At 44.0% G+C, this 17,824-nt stretch overlaps 1 protein-coding gene across 1 annotated transcript in view; it reads right to left on the bottom strand.

The window, feature by feature from the left end:
• Zwilch (zwilch kinetochore protein) overlaps positions 1-17,824 on the bottom strand; it is a 200,053-nt gene that overhangs the window by 109,925 nt on the left and 72,304 nt on the right. The window contains exons 7-8 of the mRNA XM_080286254.1: positions 15,769-15,949; positions 1,355-1,474 (exon numbers count right to left, since the gene is read on the bottom strand). Of these exons, the coding sequence (XP_080142380.1) occupies positions 1,355-1,474; positions 15,769-15,949 (301 nt within the window). The remainder of the gene's footprint in view (positions 1-1,354; positions 1,475-15,768; positions 15,950-17,824) is intronic.

The raw sequence follows: 17,824 nt of genomic DNA, 5'->3' as shown, positions 1-17,824 counted from the left end.
TGTACTTTGTTTCTGTTGACTTGAAGAAGACCCTTGACAGAGTCCCTAGGGAGGTGGTGAAGTGGGCAATGGGAAAGCTTGGGTTTGAGGAGTGGTTGGTTATGGTGATTATGGCTATGTATGTGGATGCTTACACCCTGGTAAAAGTTAATGGAGATCTGAGTGATGAGTTTTCTCTGAATGATGGTGTGCATCATGGGTTAGTCAAGAGCCCCTTGTTGTTTATCATGGTACCTGAAGTCCTCTGAAGTAACTTCAGAAATGGATTCCTGTGGGGTATGTTGCATTCTGATGATTTGGTGTTGATTGCAGATAATGAAAGGGAGGAGAGATTCAGGAAGTGGAGAGATGGTATGGGACGCAAGGGCTTGAAAGTAAATGCAGAGAAATAAAGGTGATGGTATCTAGGGCTGGTGGTGGTAATATCAAAGAAGAGGAAGAGTGGCCATGTGCGACTTGCCACAAGGTGTGGAAAGTAATTCCATCTTGTGCAGTGTTTGTGATAATTGGGTGCCCAAGAGATGTTGTGGTATTAGAGGTAGACTATGAGATAATGCTGACGTCATGTGTGTAGTGTGTCAGGGAGAGCATGTGGAGCTTGTCAGGCGTGAAATGACTGATCTTGTTGGTGAGTCTCTCAAGTGGGTGGAAGAGTTTTGTCATCTGGGAGACATGTTAAGTGCTGGAGGTGAGGCTGGAGCTAACTCTGTGGCTAGAGTGAGGAGAGGCTAAAAAGTTCAGGGACCTGTTGCCTCTCCTGACACTGAGTGGACTCTCCCTCCGTGCTAAAGGATCTTTGTATGTGGCATATGTTAGGAGTGTAAAGCTGTAAGGCAGTGAGGCCTGGGCAGTAAAGGAAGAGGATATTCGCAGGCTCAAACGTACATAAATGATAATGATTAGGAGGGTCTGCAGTGTGTTCTTGAGTGCTGGGCCTGGGGGGGCTAGGTTTATGATTGAAAGAGGTAGGATTGGACTGAAGTGTATTGGTGTTGTGATGAGGAGTGGTAGATTGAGGTGGTCTGGGCATGTGGAGAGGATGTGGGATGGCAATAGGGTGCAGAAAGTGAGATCGTGAGACGTACATCAAAAAGGACCTGGGATTGAATAATTGAGCATGACCTCAGGGATGTGGGACTGAATAGGGAGGCTGCCAGAGATTGAGCAGCATGGAGAGCCACCATTAGGTGACCAAGGTCAATGCATGCATGCATGCTTAAGTCTTTAAAAAAAAAAAAAAAAAAAAAAAGGAAGTAAGTCATCATTATATGTTAAACTGTAAGTAAAGTTACAGTTTAGAACACATCACATCCCTGGCTTACAACTGAGACTGCCTGTTTCCTGGCCAACCTACTCATCAGAACAGTCCACAAATAGTCGGTGAATTCCATGTTTTGGCGTCGGTTGAAGAACTTCCCCTCAATCATCATGTCAAGATTATTGCCTCCTTCCTCTTCCCTCTTCAGACGCTGACCTAAGGAAATATTACAAATGCTGGTTAATTATTGTAATGATCATCATTATCATCATGTCTGGGTCATTGCCTCCTATCCTCTTCCCTCTCTGGCACTGGGATGAGGAAGTACTACAAGTGCAGATTAACTAGTCATCATTATCACCATCATCATATTATATGAGCCATTACTTACCATCTTCCTCCTCCTCCTCCTCATCATCATCATCATCATCATCACAATGGAAGTAGAGGTTAACAACTGCCACTGTTGTGGCAAAATGTGTGGTCATGATCTGTGTGTTGGAAGGGTGTTGAGAGCAATTAACTTTTCTATAATGTTTTCGGCATACGATTACACAAGAGATGCAGCAGTGAGTAGGGCAAAAGGATGTGGTATGATTTATGCTTTACCATAGTGAAACCTGCACAGTAAAAAAAGCACAACTTATGTAGGTCAAATACATGGAAATGAGGCTGGTCACCTGGATGTACAGTGCTTCCCTGAATGACAGAACTATGAATGAACAGCTGAGAGATCAGCAGTGAAGTGAAGACACTGGTAGTGTCATGCACCAGGGATGATTAAGGTGATATGAGGAGAGAATAGAAAATGGAAACAAGGTGTGAATAAATATATATAGTGGAGCCCCTCAAATAGCATTTCTTTCATTAGCGAATCCACGGATAGCGATAGGAAAGAAACTATCTCATAGCGATTAATGCTGCATGGTTAGTGTAAATCCGCTGGTCATTTAACACGTAGCGAGTGGGTGGGCAGAGTTGCCAAGGTCAGACCTGGTCAGACCCCGGTAACATTGACAGCGAGTGCAAGTCTCTCCTCACTCAGTTCATTGACCCACTGTTTATCCACGCACCGCGCATTCATTCAACTCGTCACAGTCTCGCCATTGTTAAAATTTTTTATGACCTTCCATTTATTGTCTGGCTACTAAGTGTTCTATTATCATGGCTTCAACTTTGGGGGCTGGCCCAAATGGTGGCGTGGCCCTGGGAAAAAAACAGGAAGTGCAGGTAGTGTAAAACTGATAAAAAAGGCCAGAGAATACATGCGTGGCAAGCCAAAGAAACAATAAAGCGTGGAGGAAAAGAAAAAGATAATTCAGATGATTGATGATGGTGCAAAGACATGTGAAATTGTTAAACTGTTGAATGTGCCTGAATCGAGTGTAAGAAACATAAGAAAGAAAAAGAATGCGATAATGGCAGCAATAAAAACCACAACAAAGTATTTTACGGGTGGCGCAGGTGGAGCTAGACGGGCCATGCACAATACTACTGAAAAAAACAGACTCCAAGTGGTGATTGAACATTATGTAATGAAGTGGTTAGCAAGGCGATTAAGAAAAGAAGCAAGTGTTGATGGAACAGAAATTCATGCAAGGGCAATAGCAGTGTACCAGGGACTATGTGCAAAAAAAAATATCCAAAATCCTACTCCTTTCAATGCCTCACGTGGGTGGCTACATGGGTTAAAAAAACGCTGTGGGGTAAAGCTGGCTTTCTACCAGGGCGAGGTTGCATCTGCAGACACTACAGCTGCACAAGAATTTCCCCAATTTGCTAAATCTATTATGGAGGAAGGAGGGTACACCCCAGATCAAGTTTTTAATTGTGACGAGACTGGGGTGTACTGGAAGAAATCACACAAGTCCACCTGTGCCCACAAAAACCTTCATCAAGCTGCTGGAACCAAAATGGCCATGGATCGCTTCAGTGTCCTGCTTTGCTGCAATGCTTCAAGGGACTTCAAAATGAAACCCATTATTGTCTATAAATATGCCAAACCACATCCCTACCGCCACTGTGATATGAACAAACTCCCCAATTGTGTGTGGTACTCAAACAGCATGGATATATGACCTCAAGCCTTTCTATTAAGTGGTTAGACGAGATTTTTGTGCCCCAGACTTGCGAGTATTGCGAGAAGAAATATATTGACTGGAAAATATTGTTGTTCCTGGATAATGCACCCGGGGACACTCGCTTCATGGTAGACCGCCACCCTAGCATACAGGTTGTTTTTATGCCTCCCAACAGTACTGCCAAAATTCAACCTTTAGATCAAGAGTTAATTGCTAACACTAAACTCTTCTTCTATGGCAAGCTCCACAGCAAACTGAGGGAAAAGACTCATAACTTTCATGAACTGAGGGAGATCCAAGAGGCTAATTCTAGTGACAGTGAACCTGATCATGAAGCAAGTCAAGAGGAAGAGGATCAAGAGGAAATGACCGTCAAGGCCTTTTGGAAATCTTTTAAGATAAAGCATACAGTGGATTTATTCTGTGAAGCATGGGGCCAGATCAATCAAGCCACCATTGCACATGCTTGAGCCCCGTTGTTTCCACATTTGAAACAGGCGGGTGAGGCAGCCAGGCAGGAGCTGCAGGTGGTGGCACGTGAGACTACTGACATCATCTGCACAGTGCCGGGACTCTCGTGCGTGTCTGACAAAGAAATTGTGGACTTGGTAAAAGGTGAAGATCAAGAAGAAAAAGCTGAGGAGATGCTGAACCAAGATGAGGAAGAGGAAGTGCAAGAAGATAAGGAAGAAGAAAAGAAACCAAATGAGCCAACAGTGAAGGATTTGTCTGAAATCCTGGCCATACTGTCCGAAGTTCAAGACAAGGTAACCTCTCTCCATTTTAATTGTCGAGACCAAGCCCTAGTGTATTTCCAAGATCTGACGAAAATCTTCACCAAGACCCTGAATGACAAAATAAATGCAAGGTGCCAGACACTGACCACACAATTTTTAAGTCAGCAGCAAGAAAGGTTTGAGGCACAAAGACATGCCATTTTGAATGCCTCGTCAGACGAAGAGGATGATGTCGACATGTCCCCTGTTCAGCTCAAGGAGGACCTATATGATGGTTGGGAAGATGAGGAAACAGAGGCCCATCGCATCGTGAATGAAGTTCGTTTGCGTGTGTTACAATGTGAGGGACGAGGGGAAGACTAGGAACAAGAGATTGAGAGTGAGCAGAGTCAGGGCCGTGGTCGCTAGGCTGCTGCAGTACAGTAACCACCAAGCACGACAGCAATGTTAACAATAAATAGCAAAAGTGATTTTAAAATTTGTTTATCCTTTTGCATATTAAGTGTAAGTTTATTTTATTAGTGTTCACAGTAGGAATTCAGGGTCTAGCTGGAATGCATGCAGTATTTATTTTTTAGCGGCTCCAGCAGGTTGCCACAGTACGATAACTATATTTATCAGTGAAAGCACTCAAAACGAATTAAAAGTAAGTTTGTTAATCTTCTTTGAATAAGTAGTATACGTTTATCTTATTATTGAAGAAATATTACGTGATATTAATGGTTAATGGAGGAAATTAGAGGTATACCTGAAGGAGCCCAGGACTATATTAATTTTTTTAGGTTAGAAGTTTGCCCCTCAGATAGCGATTTCATAGGTAGCGGCCATTTTGGCAGACTAATAAGGTCGCTATCCAAGGGGCCCCACTGTATATATATATATATATATATATATATACACATATATATAGACAGATAGATAAATAGATAGATAGATATAGATATATACAGTATATATATATATATATATATATATATATATATATATATATATACAGTAACCCCTCCAATATCCGGATCAATAGAGCCATAGGCAGGTCCGGATAGTGGTCCTGTCCGGATATTGGGCCCCAGTTTATGGACTTGTACTTATGGACCCTAACTCTGAAAAACACCTATACAACTCCCTCTGGACATGTATTGCACCTATTTAAGACCCAAATCACACCAATAAGGGACATAAAAGACTGAAATAAATGCAAAAGAACCATAAAATGAGGTTTTAGAGGTGAGTTTATACAATATTAAACATTCTGGGTACTTACAAGTCCCTTGCTCTTGGACTGGTTTGAACCGCCAGTTTGCAGTCCACAGTTAATCCTCTGCACTCTAAATTCTAATTTCTTAACACTGCACAACACTGTAAATTCCTGTGTGTTCTAGTGGCAAGATATTGCAGTTTATTCACTGTTTATTCACAAAAAACAAGCACCTGTGGCTTGCACTGTTATGAGTATCTGCTCTCCATCGGAGTTAAGCTGTGACTGTTGATGTTGGTGGGGTAACAGAGTTGCCAGATCGCAACAGCCACATTACCAATCTCCTCAACTTTCATTGTCAAATATAACTTTTCATTACCAAATTCGTAAAGCTAGCATATATTCTTCACTAATTATATATACAAGTGGAAATACATGTAATCACTCTCCTTATAACTAACACCATGTTGATTATTTTCACAATATGTAGGGTAGCAGATTAATCAGAGAGAGCAAACAATCCACCATCTCCATCCTGTGTATCCTCATACATGTGAAAAATCCATTTGGTAATGCATTATTCTAATTCATTACCAAACGAATTTTTCATTACCAAATTGGCCCACATTTGGTAATGAAAAATACCAAATGGCAACCTAACAGGGGAGGGGGGAGGGGGAGGAAGGCAGGGGTGAAGGGACCATGGTGTAACAGCTGTTTGGCACCAGGCGGGAATTTCAAATTATGGGAGGGAAAAAAGTCAGATTTTTTTCGAATTTTTTGCGGTTTTTGGCCCATTTTGGGAATATTGGATCCCAGGAGGATTATGTCCGGTTAGTGGGGATGTTCGGATATTGGGCGTTCGGATATTAGAGGGATTACTGTATATATATAGATATAGATATATATATATATATATATATATATATATATATATATATATATATATATATATATAGATATATATATAGATATATAGATAGATAGATATATAGATAGATAGATATATAGATATAGATATAGATATATATATATATATATATATATATATATATATATATATATATCAATCAATCATTTCCTGTGGCACCCTCGGGGATGCATAGGGCCTCGATGAACTCACACCACCACATCCTATCTTGTGCTAACTCCTCAAGATCTCCCCAACACTCATCTCCGGCTTCCCGTCTCATTGTCCTCACCCACGTCTCTTTTGGCCTTCCTCTACCTCTCCTACCAAGTGCCACCCACCCTGGTGTACCTCGTACTATTCCCTGTCTCCTATACACATGTCCTAGCCACTTCCATCGTGAGAATCTAACATATTCATCGATCGGCTGCACTCCCGTTATTTCTCTAATTCTACTATTTGGTATCCTTTCCCACCACTTAACTCCTAATATTCTTCTAAGTGCTTTATTTTCAAACACCAAGAATTTATTTTCCATAGTCACTGTGCTGTACCAAGACTCGTGTCCATAAATTAAGATACTCCTAACCATTACCTTATAAAGTTTGATTTTTGTATGCACAGAGAAATTGTTATTATTCCAAATATTTTTAAGCATTCCCATTGCCTGATTAGCCTTCTTTAACCTTTCCTCGAATTCAAAGTTCAAAGAACCATCCTTGGCTAAATAAGTACCTAAATATTAAAAACTATCAACTTGCTTTACAACCATACCTCCAATTACACATTCCTGTGCATTTTCCATATTCATATTGATTATTTCAGTTTTTCCACAATTAATAACCAAACCCACCTTGCGACCTTCACTCACCAAACAGTCCAACACTCTCTGCATCTCTTCTGGCCCATCACAAATCAAAACTATATCATCTGCATAATCTAAATCCAAAAGTTTCCTGTTCTCTCCCCAAAGTATACCTGCACCGGTTTCTGTTCCAACGCGTTTCATAATGTAATCAATGACCAATATAAATAGTAAAGGCGATAGAACACCACCTTGAATTATCCGGACTTGACTTCAAACGAATCACTCAGACAACCATCAACCATCACTTTACAAAATGTGTCCTCATGCATGTTCATAATGACCCTCACAAACTCCTCTGGTATTCCATAATGTCTCATGATCTTCCCCATAGTCTCTCTCGAAACACTATCAAAAGCCTTTTCAAAATCAACAAAACAAAGACTTAACGGTACTCTCATTTCATTAACTTGCTGCATCAAATGCCTAACTATAAAGATCTGATCATTGCAACCACGTCCCTTTCTAAAACCAGCCTGTTCATCCCTCAGAATACCCTCAACCACCGGCTCCAACCTATTTAACAACACTCTACTGAAAACTTTCAAAGCTATCGGTGACAAAGAGATTCCCCTCCAATTACCACATTCACTCAGGTCTCCCTTCTTCAGAACTTTAACAATTACACCATTCTTCCAAACTGATGGTAGTAACCCCGTCACCCATATCTTATTGAACAGCTTGGTCAAGATCATTATTAATCTATCCCCCTCCACTTTAAACATTTCCGGAAATAAACCATCCTCCCCTGGTGCCTTATTATTCTTTAACTGTTTTACTGCTTTCTCCACTTCTGCAAGCCTCAACTCTCCTGTTTCTATATTTAAATCTTCCTGAGCAGACGGTATATCCTCTTCCGGTGATATTGGTCTATTAAGAACTGTCTCAAAATGCTCTTTCCATCTATTTTTAATATCTCCATCTTTGGTCAATAAATTTCCTTCCCTGTCTCTAACTGGTATTTCCTTGCGTTTACCTGTATTACCACTCAGTTCTCTAATCGATTCATATGCTATTCTTTGACTCTGTCCATCATTTTTGTTTATTAAGATTTCAGTCTCTGCAACCTTTTCATCCACACATCTTCTTTTATCTCTCCTAGCTAACCTTCTTACTTCTGAATTCAAACTCCAGTACGCAGCTCTTGCTAATTCAATCTCTTGTTCATCAACGCATTGCATCTCACTCCTCAATTTAGCCTCACCTCTCTTTTTTATCATATCCCACGTTTCCTCTGATATCCATTTCTTTCTCCTGAAGCTATGTCTCCTTCCAATCGTACATTCAGCAGTCTCATGCAAAACTTTGTTCACATCCTCCCACATCTCATCTACACTTCTCTCCCCCTCTTCCAACATTTCCAACACCAAAAACCTATTTCTGCATTCTAATCTGAATTCCTCCTTTTCTTCTCCTTCCCTTCTAAGCTTAACAATATCGTATCTACCAACACCAGATTTTTCCTTCTTCTGATTTTTAAGTTTAAACCTTATTTTTGCAATGCTGAGTTGATGGTCACTACCAATATCCGCTCCCCGTTTAACATGAACATCTAGCAGAGAACTTCTATGCCTCCTACTGATAGCGATGTGATCAATCTGATTTTTATATTTTCCACACGGCGACACCCAAGTTGTCTTGTGTATATTGCAATGCTGAAAGAGTGTGCCCCCGATGACTAAGTCATTTGCTAGACAGAAGCTTCCAAACCTCACTCCGTTTTCACTCATCCTACTACCAACTCCCATCTTACCCATACATGCCTCAAATCCCTCATTTGAACAGCCCATTACTGCATTAAAGTCTCCAACGCAGATCAAAACATCACGTCTAGGTACCCTTCCTACTCCTTCTTGCAACTTTTCATAAAATGAGTCTTTCCTATCATCGAGTGCATCATTAGTAGGTGCATAACACACAAACAGACTGATGTTGCCATGATTTGATTTAAACCGTGCGTATAACAATCGCTCATCTATAGGATCCCACTCACATAAAGCCTTATTTGCCTTACAACCCAGCAACAATCCTACTCCCTGATAATGCATTCCGTCCTGTCGACCAGATATCAATAAACGTATACCAACCTCCAAATCCAACTTATCGACTCCAGTTAATCTAGTTTCTGTCAGAGCACAAATATCACAAATATATATATATATATATATATATATACAGTATATATATGTATATATACTGTATATACATATATACAGTACTCTTCCCATTATCCGATGTAACACAGCCAAAGGCATGTCTGGAAAGTGGGTCCATCCGGACAGTGGGCCCCTGCCTCCTGGACTGCTACTTATGGATCCTAACCCAGCCTAACTCAGAAAACCACCTACATAACTCCCTCCCAGATCTGCATAGCACCTATTTAAGGACTTAATCATACAAATAAGGACAAAATGCATGAAATAAATGAAAATGAACCAGAGAATGAGGATTTAGAGGAGAGTATGGAAAATACTGTACAGTGTTTAGCAGTATCCAGGGTACTTACAACAAGTCCGTGGCCGTCACGATGAATAACCCGCCCTCTCTCAGACTCGACAGTAAAAAAGTGCACTTGAAGCACCTACAGTAATTCAGTGTTGCACTGCACTTAGTCATTTGCACTTTGAATTTGAAAGTCTTAACACTGCGCATTCTTTTCTCACTTGCGCTCTACTTGACTCTCACCAATGTTGCACTGCACTGCACTGAAGCCTTTTCACTCTGAATTCTAATTTCTTAACAGTGTGCATTTTTTTCTCACTTGCACTCTACTGTACTTGACTCTTAACAGTGTTGCAGGTGGCCGAGGGGCGTGTCGCTGGGACGTGGTGATGGACTACCCACTGCAGACAACTCTGAAGACAGGCACAAACTCACGTCCAGTGGCGACTCCACTGTGGCTGATGTGCTGGGCTGTGGCTCGAAGGTGGAAGGCCTGTCTTGGGAAGGCAGTGGTGTGGAGCCAGGACTGGGCATGGCAGGGGTCACAGGCCTGAAGAAAGTGTCAATGGTTGATTGACGTAAAGAATGGCGATTCTGATTGACGTAAGGAATGGCAATTCTGGCGATTGATGATGCGCTGCCTGAAAGCGCGCACTTCCTCCACAAGTCCCAAGGGCCCCATCTCCCTGTCGCAGTCCGGGTGTTCCAGGTAGTCGAGAACGAACTCGATGTGCTCCCGGAGTGTGCTCAGCTTGGGGATGGCTGGAGTAGTGGCACGCTGAGAGGAGTTTGAGTCATCATCGCTGTCCTCGACGGAATCTTCAAGCTGGGTACTTATACCGGCAACTGACGATGCAATCTCGATATCAGATATGATGTGATACCCAGGATTGCCCTCGTTGTCATCCAACCACTCACGAACTTCGTCCACATCAACGTCGTCGCCAGCCGCACAAAGACGTGCATGGAAGTCATCCAAGTCAAAATCTAGAAAGTCGTACACCACATCAGCTCCGTGAAGCAGACGAAACCAACCACTTTCCACAGTCTTGACAGAAATTTCCCTCCAGGCATTGGCCCAGTTGTAGATGGCTAACTTGATGTTGTGGCGGCGAATGTTTTCCACAGTCCGCTGGCCTCGCGTGTACCGTCCCTCACTGCGCTCGTCCTTGTCCTCGAGAACAACCATCACCTCATCCAGGAACTTCCTTCGGTACAGCCTCTTCGTTGCCATGATCACTCCTTGGTCCATTGATTGGATGAAAACAGTTGTATTAGGTGGCAAAAACATGCACCTAATGCGGCCATTCTCAGCTACCAAGTCCTTGTCGGACGGATGCGCAGGTGCATTGTCCAGAAGGAGGGCCTTTACCTGGTCGCGCGGGATTCCCAGTGTGTTTGTCTGCTAATGGATGACCTTCTTGATGAAGTGGCAGTGAAACCAGTCTTTGAAGATCTTGGCTGTGAACCAAGCCTTCACAGAATGGTACCAAACGACAGGAAGGACGTCCATCACCCCACGGAGACACCGAGGCTGCTTTGCACGGCCAACAATAACAGGCTTGAGCCGGTGCATGCCGTTACTACTGGCACAACACAAAGCAGATATCCGTTGTTTGCAAAGCTTGCGGCCAGGTACACGCTTCTCCATCTCGTCAGCTAGAGTGTTCATTGGCAAAGAGCGATAGAATAAACCAGTTTCATCAGCATTATAGACCTGACCGAGAGTGAGGCCCTCCCTGTTGAACATGCCCTTCACTTTGTGCCAAAACTCCTGTACTCCATCCTCGTTGGTGTCCAGAGCTTCGCCATGGGCCTTACAGTTGGCAAGTCCATGTCGTAACTTGAAAGCGAAGAGCCAACCCTCGGATGCTTTGAAGTCAGAGGCGTCATGAAGCCTTGTGAACTTCTCAGCAGCAGCCTTCAACCCCATACCACGCACCAGCACACCAGCAGCACGTTGTTGTCGATACCACATCAGCGTGAAGTGGTCGCTTTCTGCAAACCAGGGAATGAATATAACCTTCCTCTACACGTTGTGTTTGGTCTTTGATGCAAAGTCAGCCGTGTACTGGGTGAGCTTGTCCCAGGATCTCTTGATATCAAACAACATAGAGCAGGTCAGGTAAAATTCAATGAGGATGCGTGACATCGACCATCCTGCGTCCACTTTGTCCAGTATCTCCCTCTTCTTCACCAGAGTCAGAACCACTCATTTCCTCTTCTCGGGCAATGGGGCCATCATCACACACACAAGGAAGAGACAGGAGAGGAACAGAAGGGTCTGCAGCAGGTAGGGCACCACCACAAAACACAAAAGCAAGCACGTGGGTGGCCATGGTGACAAGCATGCACTCACAACGATGGATTAGTGGGAAATGGGGAGAGGCAGCGTCGCCCTGCCGGATGATGGCAGAGCTACATGGCAAAACACAGCTGGTCCGCACTGGTCTTCAACTGATGTATTTTCTGCTATAACTGACCTCAATACTAACTAGGCATGTGGGCCTGCCCAAGCCCCTCCTGTTGTCCTCATGAACTGAGCTTTTGTGCTTACACCCTGTCTAGGTAAACTCTTTTGCCTTTGTCTGTAAATTCGTACACTACCTTCTTCGTGGATGTTTGCTCTCATTCCACTTGTCCCAAGTTAGGGTGACCATTCCCAGCCCTCTAACTATCCCTCAATTGCTTTAACACCCTGTATTTCTAAAGTTTTTAAATATGCTCCTAACAAAAAAATTGTTAAAGCACCTTCCCTATTATAATCTTGCTGATCATCAGTATGGGTTCCACCAGGGACACTCCACTGCCGATCGTCTCACCTTCCTTCCACACTCCTGGTCATCCTCCTTTCAGGACTTTTGGCAAAACCTTTGCCACTGTGCTTGACATCTCAAAGGCTTCTGATCAAGTCTGGAATAAAACTTTAATTTCCAAAATGCCCTCTAACGGTTTCTATCCTTCTACCTTTACCTTCATCTCTAGCTTCTTTTCTGGTCGTTCTATAGCCGCTGTTGTACATGGCCACCATTTTTCTCCTAGGGCTATCAATAATGGTGTTCCTCAGGTCTCTGTCCTATCACCAACTCTCTTCCTTCTATTCACCAATGGCTTTCTAAGCTATGCATCTAACCCAGTTCACTCATATGCTGATGACTCAACTATTCACCTTTCCATCTGCATCCCAAAGCATCCAGTTACTTCAACAAACAAGGGATGAGGCAATGACACACCTAATGTCTGACATGGGTCATTATCAATGCAGAGGGAGTGTGATGTGTGGTTTGCCACAAGGGTGGTGTGGGAAGTAACTCCATCTAGTGCAATGTTTGCAATAAGTGGGTGCATAAGAGATGTAGTGGCATTTGAGGTAGACTGCAAAATAATGCTGATTTTGTGCGTGCAGTGTATCAGGGAGGGAATATAAAGACTGTTAGGTGCAAAAGGACTGATAATACTGGAGAGCCCTTTGAGTATGTAGAGGAGTTTTGTTATTTGGGGGACATGTTATGTGCTGAAGGTTGGCCTGGAGCTGACTCTGTGGTTAGGGTAAGGGATAGTTCGAGGGAAGTCAAGGAGCTTTCATCTCTCCTAACACTGAGAGGGCTCTCCCTCCATGAAAAGGGATCTTAGTATTTGGCATGTGTTAGGAGTGTAATGCTATATGGTAGTGAGACCTGGGCAATAAAAGAAGCGGATATTCGCTGGCGCAAACATAAGAAATAATAATGATTAAATCAATGAGTAGAACGTCCTTGAATGTGAGGCCTGGTGGAGTTAGGCTTGAGACTGAAGAGTTGAGAGGAAGGACGAGACTGGAATGTAGTGTTATGATGAGGAGGGAGAGACCAAGATGGTTTAGGCATGTTGAGAGAATGGAGGATAGCAATTGGGTGTGGAGGGTTAGAAGCGTGAATATGAACTGTTGGGTTGCAAAAGGTAGACTGAAAAAGATCTGGGACAAGTTCATACAGTGTGCCCTCAGGGATAGGGGACTGAATAGGCAGGATGCCAGAGATCAAGCAGCGTGGGGAGCCGCCATTAGGTAACCCAGGGCAATGCATGCAAGAATTCTGGGCCTTTATAAACGATCTGAAAAATGCTATCTCCAGACACTTATTTAACCGAAGAAAAAACTCTAAATATTCAAGGCATTACCGGTAACCCCATAAAGACGGGCATCGGAATGGCGTGACACGCTCAGGACAGGCATAATAGGCGGGTGCGGTATGGTAGGGGGTTTGTGGAGTGGTGGTGGTGAGGTGGGGGGGTGGTTGGGGATGGTGGGGGTGGGTGGGCAGGGCAGGAGTGGGAGGGGGTGATGGGTAAGGGGGGGTTAAAGATGGGGAGATGGGAGGGTAAGGGGTGGGAGTTGGGTGTAGTGGGTGGTGAGATGGGAAGATATGGGATGGGGATAAGGGGTGGTAGGGAGGGGGGTGGGGATAGGGGATGGAGGGATAGGGGGTAGAAGGTGGCTAGGTGAGGATGGAGGATGGAGGGATAGGGGTTAGAAGGTGGCTGGGCGGGGATGGGGGATGGAGAGATGGTGGGAGGTGGCAGGTGAAGGGGTGGGGCGTTGGGGAGAGGGGTATGGGGGTGAGGGGTTGAGGGTGTGGGGTGAGGTGGTGGAGGGATGGGGTGGGATGGTGGAGGGTGGCAGGGGTGGGATGGTGGAGGGTGGCAGGGGTGGAAAGTTGGGGGTGAGGGGTAAGGGGTGCTTGGGGGTGGTGGTGGGGGGGATAGTTTGGGGTGGTGGTGGGGGGGTGAGGGGTAAGGGGTGCTTGGGGGTGGTGGTGGGGGGGATAGTTTGGGGTGGTGGTGGGGGGGATAGTTGGGGGTGGTGGTGGGGGGGATAGTTGGGGGTTGGGTGGGGGAGTGAGCATGTGTGGGTGTGGTGGTGGGGGGGATAGTTGGGGGTTGGGTGGGGGGGTGAGCATGTGTGGGTGTGGTGGTGGGGTTGGGGGGACAGGTGTCCATATATGGCTGCATATATGGACACCTGTCTTTTTGGCCCAATTACCCTCAGACAGCATATGCAGACACCCATCTTTTAGGGGTTAATAACGTGTACATCTAACCCATCCATTAGAAAATTTTCCAAGCTACAGTATTTAATCTTCTGGAGGAAGCAGATACAAAATTAAACACACATCACAACAATGAATTGGTTAACATCTACAAGAATGAACAGACATTTCCATTTAAAAAAAAAAAAAAAAAAAAAAAAAAAAGTTTCAAAGAGTTCTTCCCTCCATCATCCAATCCTATGCCACCCCACGAGCAGCACAGTAGCCTGGGACTAGCAAGTTGGTCTTAGCATTTGAGATGAGAGTGACCAGCCTCTCTCATCCCTGAGTGGCATTACATGAGTAATAAATCCCAACCACCCCTTGGATAAAAACCTGCATCAGCTCAATCTGACTGGAGTGCCATAATTACTCACTAAACCACCAGGTGCCATAATCTGGTTATATGGTTACCAACCTGTGTAGTAAATAGTTTCCTGTACACCAGGAAACCATTTGGCTTGTCACTCTGTGTAGAGTTACCCATAGGCAGAAGGAAGAGGAAAGAATGACCATGAATGAAGGAAAGAAAGACAGAAGAGGAAGAAAGGAAGAGAGGAAAGGGTGGACACCCAAAGCAGCACTACATTGATTGAGTGGATGGTGAGTGTCCCCACATTTACTACAAAATGTTCCAGAGAAGTGAAGGTGCAAACCTACATTTACAGCACCCACTTCAAATTTCAAACATGATTAGCTTTCATTGTTATGATATGCATCATCATCATTCTGACCTTTTTTTCCACCTAAAGATAGGGTGACGTAAACTACAGAAACATGGAGAGAAGGTACAACAGTGGGAGAAATAGAACTATCAGAAACATGCCCAATGCAATGGCCACAAAATCATTCACACTTCACTGAAGCTCCTGAAACCATGGCTCCAGCTTACAAACCAAACAATCTGAACACACTTTTTTTTTTTTTTAATCTTCACATACAGCTGCCATGTAGTGATACTGAAATAATATATTTTACAGCCTACATGAAAAGTTTATTAATATTTAATCTCTACTTACTTTTCATTTTCTTCTGGTGGCTAATATTCTAAAGCAAAGACAGGTCTGGAATGTTCTTTTGTCAACTGATAAATCTTTCCGATATGATGCATCTAGGAGGAAAGTGATGACCATGTCCTAAATATGAAGAAAATGCAATGGAACAACAAGCAAATTTCTGTCCCTAACTATACTACGCAAGTCAATACTGACCCTTGTCTTTGATGCTTGAGAACATTTCACGCAGAGACTCGTCTACAGAGTTGGTGTTCTCGTGGATGTGCCAGGCCACCTCCCCCGAGATGAGGCCGGCCACAAAGCCTCGCAGTACCATCAACTCCAGGTGCAGTTGATGTGCAGCGCTACGGGTGTCTCCACACACCACATGCACACACTGGTGGCAACAAAACATACATAATCATCATCATACTGAGAAGGTCCACGGCATGATAAAGGCTTCTTCCATTTTTTTTTTTTTTTTTTTTTTTTTTTTTTTTAAAGACAGGGGCAATTCACCTACAGAAACCAGTCCCAGCAAATATGTAAAGACCTTCTCTCAGTCTTGTTCTCTTTCTGTTCCTTCTCAGTCTGAGTTGCCAATATGATACTCTGTTTGTTGTTGATGCTGAGTAACCCTGGTTTGTTTGGCCAGGCTGACCCATCAACCACGGGCAAGCAACTGCCCCAGCAGGATTGTCCTGTATAGTAAACTGATGTTTCCTTGGAGAAGCAGCACCTCACCACAGTGAGGCACAGGGAAGTGTGGAGATTTGGTTCCCAATAATGTCTTTCCACACAGTTAACAGGAGCATCATAGCACGTGCCACATCATCCCATCATTTGGCTGTACAATTATCACCTATCATTGCAAAGAGTTTCCTGGATTACAGAAAATAATTCGGTTTGTTACTCAGTGCACGGAGTGATAAAAGGTGACAGGAAGAATTAAAGAAATAAGAGGGGAAGTTTGGGGGGCTCAGATCTGTGCTAGAGGGTCCAAGGCACTGCTGTTCCCAGGCAGCCACTTCCACCCCATGAGAGGGGCCTTAACCCAGGAGTGGTGCCCCAGGAGGCTGCCCCGTCTGTGGGAGTATAATGACAGAGAAGTTACACTGCTAAGGTACACTTGGAGGATGTCCCTGTAGCTGTCCTGGCAGGGTGCCTCAAGGCCCCTGCCATGGCCACTGGTCATGGATGGTGGGCTGTGGGTCCCACATCCCATGCCTGGACTCTGAGACTGTGCGGGTGGGCAGGGCCTGTGGTCTGCCTCTCCCTCTATTTGATTTTAATGACTGGCAAAAAACGAGATGTGGAGGCCTGATGATACTAAATCACCCAAGGGGTATCAGAATGGCATCTTGGAATGTGGGTAGTTTGTAGGGTACAGCAGAAGAGATGGTCAAGGTAATGAGTTGGAGGTGGGTGGATGCTGGCTGTGTACAGGTGGTTAGATATATGGGAGGATCAGTCAGAATGACTGCTGGGAAAGACTGTCAGTAAAAGATATTTTGACAGGGAAGGGCAGATGGATATGGTGGTGTGGGTGTGCTGGTTAAGGAGAAATGGTGGAATATATACAAATTTAGTCAGTGAGTGAAAGGACAATTGTAGTGAAAATATTGTTCAGTAGGGTCACATTTTCATTTATATCGGTGTATTTTCCACAGGCTGGCTTGGATGATGTTGAAAAAGATAGATTCTGGGATGACTTAATAAGTGTGGTAAGTGGTATGGTGGATGATGAGATTGTACTTTTGGGAGGAGACTTAAATGGTCATGTAGGTGAACCTGCTCAGTGGGGGATGTGCATATGACATGAGAAATGAGGATGGGGAAAGGATACTCAAGTCTGGGGAGGCAATGAACATGACTGTGTGAAACAAGCATTTTAAGAACAGAGAGAGTAGGCCAATTACGTACGAGTTTGGGGGAAATAGTAGCCAGATAGAGTATTTCCTGGTCAGAAGGGCTGACAGGAGGTTGGTGAAGGATGTTAAAATTTATAGGGAGCGAGAAGTGTGTGCAGCAACACAAGTTATTGATATGTGATGTGATGCCTAAGGAGAGGGTAATGAAAAAAAGGACCTATGCACCTATGAGGAAAACCATGGAAGTTAAAAAACCAAGCAGTAAGGGATGCCTTCAACAACGAGATGAACAGAATGGTGGCTGAACAGGGAGTTGTTGACTGAGGTGTTAATGAGCAGTACAGAGCTCTCAAGAAATAACTCCTGAGAGTTGTTGATTCAGTGTGTGGAAGGACAAGACA

The sequence above is a fragment of the Coenobita brevimanus genome, chromosome 110 (assembly GCF_032717465.1).
Source record: "Coenobita brevimanus isolate Jiangsu-jjx chromosome 110, ASM3271746v2, whole genome shotgun sequence".
In the NCBI taxonomy this organism is placed as follows: Eukaryota; Metazoa; Arthropoda; class Malacostraca; order Decapoda; family Coenobitidae; genus Coenobita; species Coenobita brevimanus.
Note: the sequence above shows the minus strand (reverse complement) of the source record. Positions and strands in the feature narration are given on the sequence as shown.